Source organism: Callithrix jacchus, chromosome 2, assembly GCF_049354715.1.
Source record: "Callithrix jacchus isolate 240 chromosome 2, calJac240_pri, whole genome shotgun sequence".
In the NCBI taxonomy this organism is placed as follows: Eukaryota; Metazoa; Chordata; class Mammalia; order Primates; family Cebidae; genus Callithrix; species Callithrix jacchus.
The window spans coordinates 32137541-32154670 of NC_133503.1; the positions used below are offsets into that span (position 1 = coordinate 32137541).

At 43.2% G+C, this 17130-nt stretch overlaps 1 protein-coding gene across 3 annotated transcripts in view; it reads right to left on the minus strand.

Moving 5' to 3' along the window:
• The window catches only part of SLIT3 (slit guidance ligand 3), a 641188-nt gene that overhangs the window by 585282 nt on the left and 38776 nt on the right, over nucleotides 1-17130 (minus strand). For all 3 annotated transcript variants that reach the window (XM_035292102.3, XM_035292104.3, XM_035292103.3), the window contains exons 2-3: nucleotides 7218-7289; nucleotides 1349-1420 (exon numbers count right to left, since the gene is read on the minus strand). In XM_035292102.3, the coding sequence (XP_035147993.3) occupies nucleotides 1349-1420; nucleotides 7218-7289 (144 nt within the window). The remainder of the gene's footprint in view (nucleotides 1-1348; nucleotides 1421-7217; nucleotides 7290-17130) is intronic.

The window sequence follows — 17130 nt, forward strand, 5'->3', positions numbered from 1 at the left end:
TAAGGAGAACTTGAGTTTTAAGAAACTTAAAAATAAATGTGTAAACAGAGACAACATTCATTCTTTTTATAACTATTTTCCCTTGCAAGAAATACATGTCATATTTTCAAACCAACACCAGCAGAACATATGCTGGGATTTGACCCAAAAGGAGAACAATAAATGAGACAATTCACACAACAGAGAGGAAGGAAAGCATTTTTCTGGGTAATACTAATCGACATGCAACAGGGACCTTCCCTGTTCTCATGTAGCTTCAGATAAATTGACTCCGGGGGAAAAAAAAAAATCGCACATCTCAAAGCTAACTAGTCAGGGGCAAACAGGACGCCTTCCCCAAACCTACCTCTGTAAATGAGATTTGGCAACTGGACAGGTAAACAGAACACAGTGCATCTAGGGAAGCTGGCAGAGCCATGAACTGTTGCAGCTTCACCCCTCCAACTGCAGAAGGAGGCTGAAATATCAGGGCAACCAAGATTCAGAGGGAACCTTGAAGAGAGCCACCCACCAGCATGACTAAGTGCTCTTGGGGACAATCCCTGCTCAGAGGGCAGAAAGCAAATATCCAGATGTTATGAGCTGCCAGATGTGATTAACAGAGGAAAGGTGAAGTTGCCTACTTAACCATCTGAACAGCCCCCCTCATCAAAGTAATCCAAGAGTTTTCTGCAAAAGTATTCATCAACAAAACAAATGGAGGCTCCAACCATCTTCCATTCCCACCCCTTTTCCTCTCTCCCTCTCATTGAGTCAGAACAGTGGTCTATTTTTAAACCACTGGCAATGCATTCTCTCGTGGAAACGTGGGGGCTTCTTGACACAGGCTGATGCTCACTCACAGGAGATACAAGCGCACTGAAAGCTGCACCCACTCACCAGTCCTTCCTCTCCCACAGGAGTGGGGCAGAGAACACTCAGGGAGGAGAGGGCCTCAGGAGGGAGCTTCTGCCCATGCAGAGGAGTAGGGAGTATCCCTGTCAAGAGATCTGATGCTGGATCTCATGGTAGGGATAACTGCAGGCTTCCCTCCTCCGTGGAAGGGAAGGCTTACACTTAGGTAAAAACCAGCCCCTTATAGAGGTACCAAGACAGAGCTCAAGCCTGAGGAGAAGGGAAACAAACCCTGGAAGCTGATTCTAGGAACTTTTACAGAAAAGGAATATAAGCGGATCTCAGTGTTTCTTTAACATGCGTCTGATGTGCTTTAAGTAAAATAGCAAACATTTTATTACAACACTGTAGACTTTTTTTTTTAACAAGGTCATAAGGCCAATTTATAAATAAAGCAACAACCATCAGTGAAATTAAATAAACACTTTAATAAAGGAGGTTGTGGTGTACTTACAGTCGCTCCAGCTGCTTCAGGTCCTGGAAGGCGCCTCTCTCAATGACGCTGACCTGGTTGTCTTCCAGATGCCTACAGCCACAGAGACAGCAATGATTAAGGACAAAGCTGGGCACAGGGGCCCTCACAATAGGCTACATGCCATGCAGGCATGGTCACTTGGCCCCTCCCATGACTGTCTGGGTCCTTTCAACTGGGATCAGTCAGATGGGACAAGATAACTCATATCCCAGCTTGGTGTCACGGTAACCAGGGTTTCGCCGCCTGCACACTTCTACCTGACAGATTGGTTTCCATGTCTCTATTTTAAGAATGTTCTCAGCAAATGTCCCCCCAAGCACTGCAGGATGTTGCGCAGAAAAGAAAGAGGTAAAAGCTGCTCCTTATAAAAACCACACGTAGATTCAGCATCTCTTCCCTGGGAGCTCCCTCCTCCAAGGATTCAAAAATACTTCATTGAAAAGGGCCTTCCCTGCTTACCCTAGTAGAAAGGGTGAGGCTATTGTGAGACAACTGGCTGTCAACAAGAAAGCCAGCCTGGTTCCCAGGAACTCCTCTCACTGGGCCCAGCTAATCCCAACCACATGATGATGGTCATAAAAGATCAGGCTCCCTTCCTCCAGCCACACGCTTCACTCACCCCTGTCAGTCTCCCAAGCAGGTGATTACAAATCTTTAACACTCTGTATAAGTGAGTTGGTTCATGCATGCAGTATATCCAAAGAATTGAGCAAATAATGAAACATTTGTTTCCATAACTTAAAAAAAATGCCAGCTTAAACGGATGAGCTAAACAGCAAAGAGAAGAGAAGCAATGAAGGTATGAAGGTATGAAGCTATGTTGCTTCCAGAGGGGGCTAACCTTAGGCTTGGAAATGACATATATTACACATGGTAGCTGAATGAGACTTAGCAGGGATGCAGTTGTGATTGGAGAATATTTCTTTAGAAGCTGGAGTTTAAGGAAGGACCGTGGATTCCTCTGTATTACGCAGGAGAGGCGCCCATAAGCACTTAAACGGCAGATGGAAAGGAAAAGCAACCCTGGGAAGGCTGCATCTTCATGTCAAACTGAGTGCTCCATGGCAGTCTCTCCCTATTAGGTGTTTCATAACCTCCTGCACTTCTCAGCCTCAGAAGCTTCTCACTTAACAGCTACACAAATGATTGAAGGGAGAGGCTAAAAGATTTGTCCAAGGAGAAATTATTTATGCCAATTCCCACAGCCAGGGAGGGTGGGCCCTCTAACTCCCAGTCTGGTGAGCATACCAGATTGTTTAGAAGCTCTGTTTTGCTTGCACATTAGCTGATGGTATAAGAGTGGGTTAACTGGTCAACCTCTCTGAGACTCAGTTTCCTTATTCATAAAACAGAGAAAATAAAACATTGCAAAAGTTCTTATGAGAACAAAAATGGAATAAATCAATCATCTAGCCCAGGTTCTGCAATACAATTTGAAGCTTAAGAAATGTTTTTCCGGCCAGGCGCGGTGGCTCATGCCTATAATCCCAGCACTTTGGGAGGCTGAGACAGGTGGATCACAAGGTCAAGAGATCGAGACCATCCTGGTCAACAAGGTGAAACCCTGTCTCTACTAAAAATACAAAAATTAGCTGGGCATGGTGGTGCACACCTGTAGTCCCAGCTACTCAGAAGGCTGAGGCAGGAGAATTGCCTGAACCCAGAAGGTGGAGGTTGCAGTGAGCCGAGATCGTGCCATTGCACTCCAGTCTGGGTAACCACAGCGAAACTCCATCTCAAAAAAAAAAAAAAAAAAAAAAAAAAAAAATGTTTTTCCCTTCTCTTGTCTTCCTTTTCCATTCCACCATATGCAAGGAGGGCCTTGGAATGCTAATCACACTAGTGTATCATGCTAAATAGACTTCAACACTAGCAACTGGGGTTTTGTTGAGCTAAGTTTTTACTATCCATCCACCAATCAAATCAGTCACAGACTCTGCAGTCATTATTTCCTTGATGGATAGCAACGACCAACTCTAGGGTTTATGAGGACCACATTCCCTCTGGGTCTCTGAAGGAGTCTAATTCACCCCTTCTATAATGAATCTCAGTTCTGTGCTCTAACACTATAAGCTTCTTTCAGAGAGGAAAATAGAAGAGATGCAAAGATCTTTATAACATACACTGTTTCCACCTTGTGCAGACCCTGGAAAGCTGATTTTTATTGGCTTCATCAAGAAACATCCCCCGCTTCCCGCAAGACAGGGTCTCACTCTGTCACCCATGCTGGAGTGCAGTGGTGCAAGTTGCTGGGACTACAGGCACATGCCACCACACCCAGCTAATTTTTTTTTTTTTTTTAAAGAGACGGGGTTTTACAATGTTGTTCAGGCTGGTCTTGAACTCTTGGGCTCAAGCAATCCACCCACCTCGGACTGCCAAAGTGCTGGGATTACAGGCATGAGCCACCGCACCTAGCCGTCAAGACCGTCAAGCAGCTTTTTGACTTCTGGATTCCTGTCAGGTTCAGCCAGTGAGTCACCAGAAGGAGATCAGAGGGCAGAAGAGTGTGGTTGCAGGGTTTATTCTCCTTTCCTGCCAAGCCACTTCACGCTGACCGCATCCCTCTACTAAGACAACAGCCTCTGTGAGGTAGCCCCGACTTTTGCCAGGCTCTGATAACTACTCCCTCCCTGGGCTCCTCGAGGCCCAGGGGACAGTAGTGGCTCCGTTTTGACTCCAGCCTCAAGGAACTGCACTATCTCCTCTAGGTTTCTCCTAACTTTGCCCACATCTCTGAAAACAACTCTTTACTTCGCTCTCCTCATTTGCCTTCTTTCCTTCTGGGACCCTCACTGACCAGGTATCCACTTCCCTTCAAGGTCTACTTCCTAGATCCCTCAGAGTCCAGCCTAGAACCTGGCATTCAGAGGCTCAATAAATCATCAATATTTGATGAATAAATGAATCAATGAGTAAAGACCCTCCCATCCAGACTTCTGGGCTGAGATGCAAGCCAGGAGCATGCAATAAAGCCATCGATATCTTCCCCGCATTTTCAGACAGAGGATCCAGGAAGGGCTGGACACCCAGAAGGCTGTCCATGGCTGGAGTTTGTTCCGAATTAGAAGAACAGAGCCTGTGTTCATTTTCAGCTCTTTTGGCATCGTATTTTTTTTTTTTTTTAGTTTTAGCACTGGATCAGGATCGGAAATTGCCCCCATGTGATGATGATGGCTGGGGCTGAGTTTAACTTTTTTATTAACCCCATTTGGGATAAAGTTGACTCCCACATTGTGAGCATAGCAGAGCCCTTAAAAAGACTACTAAGAAATCTAACATAATTAATACCACCAGAAGAGACTTTTTCCTACTCCCACTCATGGAAGAAAAAAAAATTGTCCTGGGCAATTCTTCTGTCTTCTCCTTAAATGCTCTTCATTTGAGGAAAATTGCTCTGGGTTGAGACTAAAATTCCTTAATCTCCATTTTATCTGCTTTTGCCCATATTAACAGTTTGACATAGAAATGGGTGGCAAATTATTCAAGACTACTGAATCTTTTCTAGCTTCTCTAGAAATTGTAAATAAGAAACAGATATGGGGAATGTGCCAAGGTGTGAAAAAAATCTTTTCAAAAACGATAGTTGTCTAGGTTACTCAGCTAAAAAGAATAGATGGAGGAAAAATATGGTAAAAATGTCTGGATATTTTATTGGTGTTAGTTAGAAAGCATTTCAGCTATTCCACCAGGCAGATTCTGTCACAGTAATAAAGGGCTACTTGAATGGGACTGTCTTTGAGTTGATAAGGAAGATAATGAAACAGTCTATCGGGGGAGGAGGGGAAGGCTTTTTGGCATTGCTTATCAAAATAAGAGGAATGTACCAATTAACTGAAAAGATAAACTGAAGTCAAAGGAATGTTGTAGACCATCTAGGGGACATTAAAACAATCTTTTGTGATTATTTTAAACTTTCTACTTGCAGAGAGCAGATACGAAAATTGGAATTTTTATTAGTCTTTCTGATGTAACGTTAAGAAAATCAAAGGGTTGTTTTTGACTTTGTTAGAAGATGAAGCATTAGGTGAAATATCTGACTTGCATAAAAGGAAATCTCTCACAGACTCAGGGGAAATAAATTTAAAAAAAAAGAAAGATAAACGAGCATCTATTTTTTAACCTGGAAAATGACATAGAATCAGGAGTTGCTACCTATACCTGTTCAATAACAATCATTGTAAAACTGAACCATGGAACTCCCCAACCCTTATCCCAATCTCGATTCTGATCCTCCCATACCTTGTCAGAACTACCAGTCACTTGACAGACACATGGTTGCTGGAGCAAAAGAAAGACCTGGCCCAGAGTGTGCCTTCCCTTTGAGGGTGGTGAGAGGAGAGTGTCTGAGACCAAAGACAGAGAACATGTTGGTGTGGAGAGCATCTGCAAGCTGGAGGCCCAGCATTCAGATCCCCAAGTCCCCACACATGAGTACACAAGAGCAGCTCAGAAAAGCCCCCACATTATCAGTGTCACATTTACAAAATGGGTGGACTATCACTGCCTTAGTTTTCTCAGCTTTCTATAACGCAAATGCACAGTGGCACCGTATGGAGGTTAGAGAGCACAGAGTCTGGGTTCCAATCCCAGCTCCTTCAGTCACCTGCTATGTGGAGTTGGGACTACTTCACCTATCCACACCTCTGCTTCCTCTGCTACAAATAGGGGCTCTTGATACTGCCCACCTTGTATGTTACCACTATGTAATATCACACTGGGCCCATGAAAGTATCATGTCCATCATCATCATTACTAACAACCAATAAGAGAAGAAAAACAATGTTGTAAAATTAATGCTTCACAGGTAATTGTGAGAATCATCAGAAAATGTTAAAACTCTGAAGCACCACATGTGTAACTATGAGAGTTGAAAATAATTCTAACTACATATTCCCTATATTGCAGATGAGAAAAATTTGCCCAAGGTTTCATGGGTAGCTAATTCTGAATCAGGACCAGAACTTGGTACTTTCTGTCCCAAGTACAAAATTCATTCTGTTTATTATATAGGGCTATTGGTAAAAAGGAGGTAGCTTCAGGTATTCAAGACTTTAGCTGTTACTCCTAGTAACAATTTGCCAGCCAAGATTCCATGGTATACAAATACCAAGGCAGTGGCCAAATGGCCCAGGCTGTACTTCTTGTCTGGAGCCATGCTTTATGGGTCAAAATTAACCACCAAGTAAAGAAAAAGAAGATCTAAATTGCTTGTTCCTGTACATCTCTGAATGTCTGTGACTTTTCAACGGACAAGCACTTGGGAAGTTTCTTATCACTCACAGACTTAAGGATGGATGAAAGTTTTCAATATTCAGCAATGAAACCTAATATTCCTCGCTCCCCTAGTCCATCAATGCCTATCTCAAATTTTGCTACCTGTCTGCACAGCTGTGGGTGTTCAACAAGGGCTCTGACCCTTTCTGATGGTCTCCTCCCCTCTTCTCCATTAAGCTACAAGACAAATAACTTTTGTCCTGATTGCTCTTTTAATGCACAGGCTGGAGAAGAAATTATAATCTCTATGGAAGGGAAGCATGGTTAGTCAATCTGACATTGCTGTCATCCTAGAAGCTGGGCATGTTGATTTATTTGTTCATAGCCTTCCGCTTTCCCTATCACTGGAACTAAGTTCTTCCATCAATCTAGCTCAGCCAGCAGCATCCAGACACGGAATGTGATACCTGTGAGCATGCGAGTACACTAATGAGGGGCTTTCTGCTGCAGAATGTGAATGCCTGTTGTCCAGGGCTTGGAAGTGTGATGTCAGGGGCAATGGAACATTTATTTTTTTGTGAGGCTGAAGAGCTAAAAATGAAAATGCACCAGAGAGCTATCAACTACTTACAAGACTCGGAGGTTCTTGAGCCCAGCGAAGTCCATCTTGGTGATCCTGGTGATATTATTTCTGTCCAGGTCACTGCAATGGAGAGCAAATTCAGGTCAGATTTTTGTGGGTTACAATTGTGGTCTATTTAATCCAGAGTAGCTTGGACTGAAGGGACGTTGCTTGTCCAGAAGAAGGCAATTCTGATGATTAACGATATCCCTTGAGCATGCCCGGCTAACCTTAAGGATATTGTATGGAATAAACCATTCATTATGTGCATAGCAGAACTCTGTTATGTTTAACTGCCTGCCTTCTGTGGTCCCTTCTTTAAGTAAAAAATTTTTCTGTTGGAAGTTTCTCCTCCCCCAACTCTCAGATCATGTCATACAAATGGGGCTGACCCCTCTTCCCAGCTCTAGGCGCGGGCATCTGATCCAGGCCAGGCTGGTAAGTATCTTCAGTCTCTCTGACCACAGCGATTGTTTCAGAAATGCCTGAGTACTCAAAACCCCAATAACTGTTTATCTACTGGGATTGCTAAGCTGTTCAGGGTAGCCAGAAGCCATCTCACCACCACAAAAACAGTGAGCAGATGATGCTCTCCTGTGAATGTCCAGACCCACTCATGCCTGAAGCCAGGTACCTCTGTATTTTGAGAGTGTGTGACCCATTCTATCCCATCTCTCCTCTATTTTGATTTAAACCAGTTTGAGTTGAATTTTCTGCCACTTAAAATCAAAACAACTTGCCTAACTTTGGTATGTAGCTAGAAACCAACACACAAAACAAAAATTGTCTATTTTCCAGCTAGTCTGCAAACTCCTTGAGGGCAAAGGCCATATCTCATTTAACTCCATACTCAACATAGTAGATAGAATATGTGCTTGGCACATAGCAGAGGTGTCTTGCTCATCTCACATGTTAGGTAAAGATGTTTCCATGGATTACTCCCGTCTCAACTTGTAGGCTTACGCTCCTAAATATAGCCCCAAGGAGAAGAATTTGCCACAGAAGAGCTGAAGGGGCGGTAGTGATATGAAAGTCAGGGTGGAGGGGCAGCATGGATCATGGAAAACTACAGTTAGGAAAAACTCAAGTCAGGAATGAGCCTGTGAACAACTGTATGAACATTCCGTGTTCACTATAATCTAACAAGACTGAATGCCAAAAAGGGAACCACGAATAATACGCTACAATTCTCAGTAACAGATGCTGAATAATTGATCCCTACACATTATGCCTTCTCTAACCCTAACTTTTCAGGATGTTGGCCCTTGGAGTTTCAACAAAGTTTCTGTGAATTGTCTTTGCTTTCTTTCTGAACACTTATATACTAAGAGCCATTTTTTCCAATGGTGACTCCCCATCCAAATGTTCACCCCTTCTTGGTTTTCCTTCTCACTTCCTAAAGATGCCGCCCCGCAATTATGTCTCCTTTATACAGTTGCATAAAAGGAACAGAGAAGGAATTTTCAGATTCTAGCACTTAAAAAAATCAAATTTGAGGAGAGATTACTCTCCTGATATCAGACATAATACTGAATTAAAAATCAAGTGAGTCCTTGAGTAACCTCACCCAGGTACCTCCTCCCTTCCTCCTTGAGTTTTCCAATACCTAAAACAGCATCAAAGTTGTTTCTGAACTAGCTTGTGATGGAGAAAAACAGTATTTAGACTTCTCTGGCTAATTTGAGTGTTGGTTTAGAAAAAAAAAAATTGCAAGAATTGCCCAGGAAAATAAAGAAGGGTTATCCACGCAGAGATTAGAAACCTGCAGACAAATAGAAATCCGTACACACTCCAAAGCATCACACGTGTTCTCACCTCCCGCCTGAATTCAGATGGATGTTTGGGGACCTTGACAACTGTGAATATGACAAGGCAACTAAGGGTTTAATTACCAGGACGCAGCATGGTATCTCAGCAGCTTGTGCCAGCATCTGTAGCACCAATATTTCCAATGAATACGTATTATGTAAAAGCACAGAGTGCACTGCTGAAATGCTGAGGACGTAGTAGGGGATGGGGGGTCTGCTGTGGGGTGGTCCCAGGCACAGAGTTAGTGTTTGGGAGCTGAGTTTAGAGGCAGGAAGTCCTAAGCTTGAATCCCTGTCCTGCCACTTACTGAGTGATCAAAAAAGGCAGTGTACTTCATCTCTGAGGTAGTTTCTCCATTTACAAATGAGGCTGACAATCTTGACCTCAGGATATTTGATGAGGGTTAAATGAGATGACATACACACAGCACTTATCTGGCACTTATTAAGTTCTCAAGCATGGCAGCTATTACTGTAAGTAGTTGAAGCGCATCTCTCCCACCTTCACTCTGAAATTTCAGTTCACCAGCAGAAGCTGACAGCTTAGTACCCCAAACTTGTGCCTACAGATGAATCCTGGGATCCCCAAGACACTCCTTGTTGGTGTGCTCTCTTCATAAAGAGAGGATTTTATTTCGTGGCTGAAAAATAGAATGATGGGACCCAAAGCACCCCTCTCCCCCGACTGCCTGTCCTTCACAGCATTTCTGTGGTCCCTATTTTCATGGTATCTGAGTGTAAGTGACACAGGGGCTATGGAGGAGGAATGGGCTCTCCCCTTCCACTGAGCTGTGCTGCCTGCCTCTGCCCACCTCCCAAACACACATACTGCCAGAAAAGGCCAGGGAGCATGTAGGCTTTGAGGTGAGACAGCTCCAGACCCCAACTCCACACAGCTGGGCTGTGTGAGTTGGAGTAATTTACTTAACTTCTCTGGGCCTGCATGCCTGCAGACCATGGGATGATGAGAAACACATAGCTGGGGCCTGAACACACATGGTTAGAAATGGGAATGGGTTACACTGACCCAGAGGACAGGCTGCCTATCGAAGGTTAGTCCTCACTGTCCCCACCCAGGCTCCTCCAGACCTTTATGACCTTCAGCTCTGGCCTCAAGGGAGTCCTGGGATGGATTCTAAACTGTCAGCAGGAGGGTTGATCCTGGATGGGGGGGCAAGGACAGTGTCCAGATGTGGATGTGAGAAGTGTGTTGGTCTCCAAACATCTGTCATTTTTTTTTTTTTTTGACACATTTGCTATCAAGATGTAGGGTCTACACCAATTTCCCTGGAACTTGAGCAGATTTTGAGACTGCTAGACAAACAGAACTGTGGCAGAAGTGACACTGCAGAGCTTGAGGCTAGCTTAGAAGAGGCAACAGGGAGGGGCTCTCTCTCTCACTCACTCACTCTCTCTCCTCACTTGCACTGCAGTCTTGAGCCGCCATATGAGAAAAAGAAATGACCTGAAGCCTCCATGCTGGTAAGACCACATGGTGGGTGAGAGAGAGAAAGAGAGAGAGGAGAAGTGCCAGGGAAGACCCAGCCCTGGCTTGAGTCTTTCCAGCCCAGAAGTCAGGCACATTAAGGGCAGATACCTTTGGGACTCAGCCTCAGACACCATCTGGTTATAACTTATGAGAAACTCAAAGCCAGAATCACCCAGCTGAATAAACCACTCTTGAAATCCTGGCCCACAGAAGCTGTAAGAGATAATACAGTCATGTGCCATACGGCAATGTTTCAGTCAATGAGGATGGCACATCCAATGGTGGTCCCGTGAGATTATAACGGAGCTGAAAATTTCTAGTGATGTCATAACAACATATCACTTATATGTTTATGTGGTGCTGGTGAGAACGAATCTGCACTGCCAGTTGTATAAAAGTACAGCTCATGCAGTTATGTACAGTGCATAGTACATAGTACTTGATAACGTGCATAGTACACAGTACTTGATAATGATAGTAAATGACCGTGTTCGTGGTATTTACCACACCATATTTTATCACTATTTTAGAGTGTACTCCTACTTGTTAAAAAAAAAAGTTAATGGTAAAACAGCTTCAGGCAGGTCCTTGAGGAGGTATTCCAGAGGAAGTCATTGTTATCTTAAGAGATGACGGCTCCATGCACGTTACTGCCCTTGAAGACCTTCCAGTGGGACGAGATGGGGAGGCGGAAGACAGTGAGATGGATGATCCCGACCTGTGTAGACCTAGGCTAATGTGTGTTCTTGTGTCTTAGTTTTTTAAAAAAAAAAAAAAAAAAAAGTTTACAAAGTAAAAAAATAAAAATTGTAAAAGTAGAAAAATGTTTATAGAATAAGAATATAAGGGAAGAAAATATTTTTGTATCTATACAGTTTAAGCTAAGTGCTATTATGAATAAAAATCGAATGTTTATAAAGTTAAAAAGTTATATAGTAAGCTTACTATTGAGGAAAGAATTTTTTTTAAAAAAATGTAGCATAGCCTAAGTGTACAGTGTTTGTCAAATGAACAGTAGTGAATAGTAATGTCCTAGGCCTTCACATCCACTCACCATTCACTCACTGACTCTCCCGGAGCAACTTCCAGTCGTGCAAGCCCCACTCACGGTAAGTACCTATGTAGGTATACTATTTTTTATCTTTTATACTGTATTTTTATTTACGTGCCTTTCTTTTCTATGTTTATATATTTAGCCAGGCATGGTGCTATACGCCAGTAGTCCCAGCCACTCAGGAGGCTGAGGCAGGAGGATTGCTGGAGCAATCCAGGACAAGACTGGACTGAACAACAGGGCAAGATCCCATCTCTTAAAAGAACAGCAACAAAACAACAGATATCTAGATACACAAATCCTCACCGTTGCCCAGCAATGTGCTACAACCGCCTCTAGCATTCAGTAGAGTGACTTGCTGTGCAGGTTTATAGCCTAGAAGGAACAGGCTCTAACCGTATCACCTAAGTGTGTAGTAGGCTATACCCTCTAGGTTTATGAAAGTGCACTTCTGACTTTCACACAACAATGAAATTGCCAAGGACACATTTTTCAGAATGTATCCCTGTCATTAAGCGACACATGACTGTACTAAAGTGAGCTCTGTGTCTTAACCCAGGAAGTTTTGGGGTGATTCATTTTGCAACAATAGAGAGGTGGAGCAGAAAGGAGGAGAAAGTCACCTTCTGAATACTCAATATTTACCATTAGCAATGGAACCCCATTCACATGGCTTTTCGTGGCAAGGCCTTTCTGAGACTTGCATAACACCTCTGAGAACCTCAGTTCTGTCATTATGGTCAAAGATGGCTCGTGGGGGCAGAAGGCTCCCTAGTTATTCTGGGGATAAGGTGAGGATCGTTCCTTCTCTAAGGCTCAAAGGAGTGAAAACTGCATATTAGAGATGCCCACCCCTCCAAGTGGGATTTAAGATCATGGGAATCACCTATGATGTTACGTTACTAATCACAGTAATGATTATCATTCATCGAGTATTGTGGCAGACTGGTGAGTTGCCTTGAGTTGTACTCAAGACAGAGGGAAAAAGGTTTCATGAACTCACCAGTCTGCCACAATGTTCAATGAATGATAATCATGGATAACTCACCAGCCTGAGCATACAGATAGATTACATTTCCCAGCTTTCCACGCATGTATGTGCAGTGTGACTGAATTCTCATCACTATTACGGGAGCAAAAGTACTATATGCTGCCTTCAGGCCTGAGGAATACAACTTCCTGCCCCATCATCCACACTCTTTCTCTTCTCTCATCATGGGTGGGATTCAGTAGATACAGTGGAGGACCCCAGGGATGGGAAATTGAAAGAGTCTGAGTCCCTGAATGACTGCATGAACAGAGACCTCTTCTCCCTTGATCCCCCTACTGCCTCCTGCCGCCATTTACACACATTCAAGAAATTAAGAAATAACTACACACATTCAAGTATTCAAGAAATAACTCCTAAACCACTGAAATTTGGGAAGTATTTGTTATGGCAATCTACATTAAAAAGGGAACATCTTTGATATAACAGCTTTCTAAGCTTTATTTATTTATTTTTTGAGGGGGAGACAGAGTCTCACTGTCATCCAGGTTGGATGGAGTGCAATGGTGTGACCTTAGCTCACTGCAACCTCCACCTCCAGGGATCAAGTGATTCCTGCCTCAGCCTCCCAAGTAACTGGGATTACAGGTGCCCACCATCATGTCTGGCTAATTTTTTTTTTTTTTTTGTATTTTTAGTAGAAATAGGGTTTCACTATGTTGGCCAGGCTGGTCTTGAACTTCTGACCTCAGGTGATCCACTCAACTCGGCCTCCCAAAGTGCTGGGATTACAGGCATAAACCACTATGCCTAGCCTTCCACACTTTCTTCTTCTTCTCTTTGCAATAGTTCTGAAAGGTAGGTATTATCTTACTTTAACAGATTAAAATGCTGTAGATCAACCTTAATAAAAGCTGATATTTGCTCGACCCATTCAACGCACCAGGTACTATGCTAAGGACTCTGTATTCATTTTATCGAATCTAGACAGCAACTGTATATGGTATTATTATTATCTCATTTTTCACATAAGGAGACTGCAGCTTAGTTTTCCTCATCCCCACCCTAAGCTTAGAAGATATTTACTAATAAAGAAATTTGGCATGAGTTCACACACCAGGAAGTGGGTAATGCCGAGATTTGAACCTGGGCTCTCTGAATGCAAAGTCCATGGTTTCCCTTATCATATCCTACTGCTTATCTACCACTAGAGCATTTTTCTCCTGCATCAGCTTATCCAGTGAATTTTTTAAAAGAATGTATAAACATGTACACAAACAAACAGAATAGAATTTCCCTCTCCCATGCCTTGGAAGAAAACAAAGACATACCCTTAGTAGCTTTGCTTCCCCCATTCCAGCCAAGATGACACATTTCCTACCCAGCCTCCCAGTGAAGTCCCAGCCAGGGGAAGTGGCTGAACCCCCTCTGCAAGCTCAAGGAGGAAGAGCTTTCTTGCTGTGTTTGCCCCTGTCTGGTTTTGGTCATGTTACTCTCCATCTGCCATGTTGCCTCTATAAACAGGCATCACCATGGTAATTTAGATTATTTTTCCCCATCCCAATCAGTGAATCATAAACTAATGCTGCGACGTGGAGCTTTGTGGTATTTTCACATCTGTTTGACACCTTGGGTGGGGTAGGGACAAAGGATAATTCAGAACATTGGAAAAAATGAATCAAAGATGACATTTTCTAGGTCAGGCCACTGGCCCTATCTTGGCACATGTATATCCATACCCTTCTTATTATTCATTCTGTGGCATTCCTGCAAAATTTTCTTCTGGCTGTGGCACATCTGGGAAGAGCAAGGAGTGAAAAAACAGCCCTCAGTGAAACAGCATCATGTGGGGAAAAGGACTTCAAGTATAAATTCAAATGGTGTGGATTTGAATCCCAACCTTTTTGCTCCTTAGCTATGTGGCTTTGAGAAAGGCACTTGACTTTATGGAGCTCCAGTTGTTGATGATGCGATTTTTATAAAACATGACCCAAAATACCACTTCTGTTGGATTACCATGAGGCTCAATGGAGAAAGTATGTGAGGAAGTACTTTTCTGAGACAAGTCTCGCTCTGTTGCCCAGGCTGGAGGGCAGTGGCGCCATCTCAGCTCAGGGCAACCTCCACACCCCAGGTTCAACCAATTCTCCTGCCTCGGCCTCTCAAGTAGCTGGGATTACAGGAGCCCACCACCACACCCAGGTCATTTTTGTATTTTTAGTAGAGACAGGTTTTCACCATGTTGGCCAGGCTGGTTTTGAACTCCTGACCTCAGGTGATCCACTGGCCTCAGCCTCCCAAACTACTGGGATTATAAGCATGAGCCACTATACTTGAGGAAGTACTTTCTAAACAGCATTCAGAGGGGTTAATTTTTCACCCACAGGCAACAACTGGTAGGGAGAGGATGCAATGGTGTAGCTGCTTGGGACAGACTTTTAGAAAGATGTTCATCTGTGATGGTGAAACACACATAGTTGGGGAGCACACCATTGCTTAGACCAGACTTTTAAGACTATCTGTCCCCTGTATGCCAAGTGTTTACAGAATACTGCCTTCTGGGTTTCAGGAAAGAAGATCGGGTCTTAACGTGGGTGAATTTGTAGGGGCTGCAAGTCATTTCCTAATACAAGGATATGCAGGCAAAGATTAAGTTAACTCATGTTGGATATGATGTCTAGGAGATCCTTGTGATGAGGAGGAGGCTGGACTGCCTGACCTATAAAGTCCTGTCATCCTGTCAATAACCCCGTAATTGTCATCTGTTGGGAAACCATAACCAAATGAATTTTGTGATGGCTTGGTCCATGCCCTCAAGGAGCCTGGAGTCTAGTTGAGGAGATGAGCTAAGATGTAGATTCTTAGAGAAGCAGGCAAGAATTTACAAAATGAAATGTTAAGGGATATGGTCTAAACACCATGGGGATAGACAAGCAGGAAGTCAGAGAGAAGACTGGCTGCTCCTGAATAAGCCTTTCAATGTATGATGTCTCCACCTTCAAGGTCCCATGTGGTTATCTCAGTGGATTGTTCAGTTACAGATTGAACCCCTTGTTCTACTCTTCCCCCCCGCCCCCACTTCTCACAACTGCACTTGAGTAGTCTTTTAAAAAAATTAACATTTTTTTTTAAAAAAAGATCTCATGGTGTGATTTGAGGACTCCTACTCAGGAAAGGGGTAAGAGGAGCCAGAATTCAGAGGCCCCCATAGCACTTCCTGACCCTTCATTAATCACCAGCAAGTCAGAACAAGTTGGCAAGAAAGCAGAAGCCTCAGTTTCAGTTATCCACTCACTACACTTTCCAACTGAATGGGCCGCATCACAGAAAGGGCAGGGTTGTGTGCTCTTTCACTTCCCTATGAGTTAAGCAGGAGATGGGGGAAGGATCACATTGACGACAGAGTATTCATCTTCCCTGAGAGCTCACCCAGGTTAGCTAGTTTTGCCACCAAAGGTCACAGTTCCTCTTTCCAACTGTTCATTTCTTGGTTCCAGGACACTTTCCTTCCTCCTGTTTCTTCTGGCTTAGAGGTGGTAACTGCCCCATTGCTTCTACTGTCTTGGGTTCTGCGTTATCTTTTGGAATTCTCCGAAACATATCCACACCTCTGAAATAATCCCTTTGTAAATCAACTCTCCTGGAATATTCCTAATTTGAATTTTGTATCTGTTTTCGATTTCTTACTGATACATCATTCATTCATTTATTCATTCATTCAACACATCTTCACCGTTAAGTTTCAGGAGTTATGCTAAATGCTGGTATACAGCTATAAAGAATACTGGCATGGTCTCTGCCCATAAGAAATTCAGTTTAGGGGGAAAAATAAATAAAGGAGCAATTACCATAGACTGTGATAAATGCTCTATACCATAGCTTGGCAACCTTTTTCTTTAAAGGCCAGATAGTAAGAAATTTGGGTTCTGCCAGCCATGGTTTCTATCACAACTATTCAACTCAGCTTTGTAGTGTGAGAGTAGACTTAGACAATATATAAATAAATGAGCATGGCTATATGCCAATAAAACTTTATTTACAAAGACAGATTGAAGGCTGAATTTGGCCCAGGGGCTATCGTTTATAGACTCCTGCTCCATACTATGCCAGAGGCATAAACAAAAACTTACAGAAGAGTATGGAGGAAGGAGTATGGAGTAACTGGGGTATAGGGTCAGGGGAAGCATCCAGGAAAAGGTGACATTTTAATTGAGACCTCAAGAAAGAGTTGGCTATATTCAGGTTGGCATGGGAATATGTGAGAGAGAGAAAAAGAATTTTAGGTTAAAAAAAAAAACCCAGCATGTATAAAAGCCCAGAGGCATTGCCTTAGGATAACTGCCAGCAGATTTATTTGGCTGTTAAAGCAAGTTGCAAGAGAAAAGCAGGTTTTTCCTTCCTTCCTCCTCTTGTTTCCTTCCTTCTTTCCTTGTTTCCTTCCTTCCCTCCCCCTCTCCTTTCCTTTTTTTAAATCCCTCCCTCCTTTCCTTGCTTTTCTTCTACCACAAACCTTTATTAAACACCCACTCCAGACCTGGCACTATGTTGGTGGCCAAGGATAGACTGTTGAATAATAGCAAAGA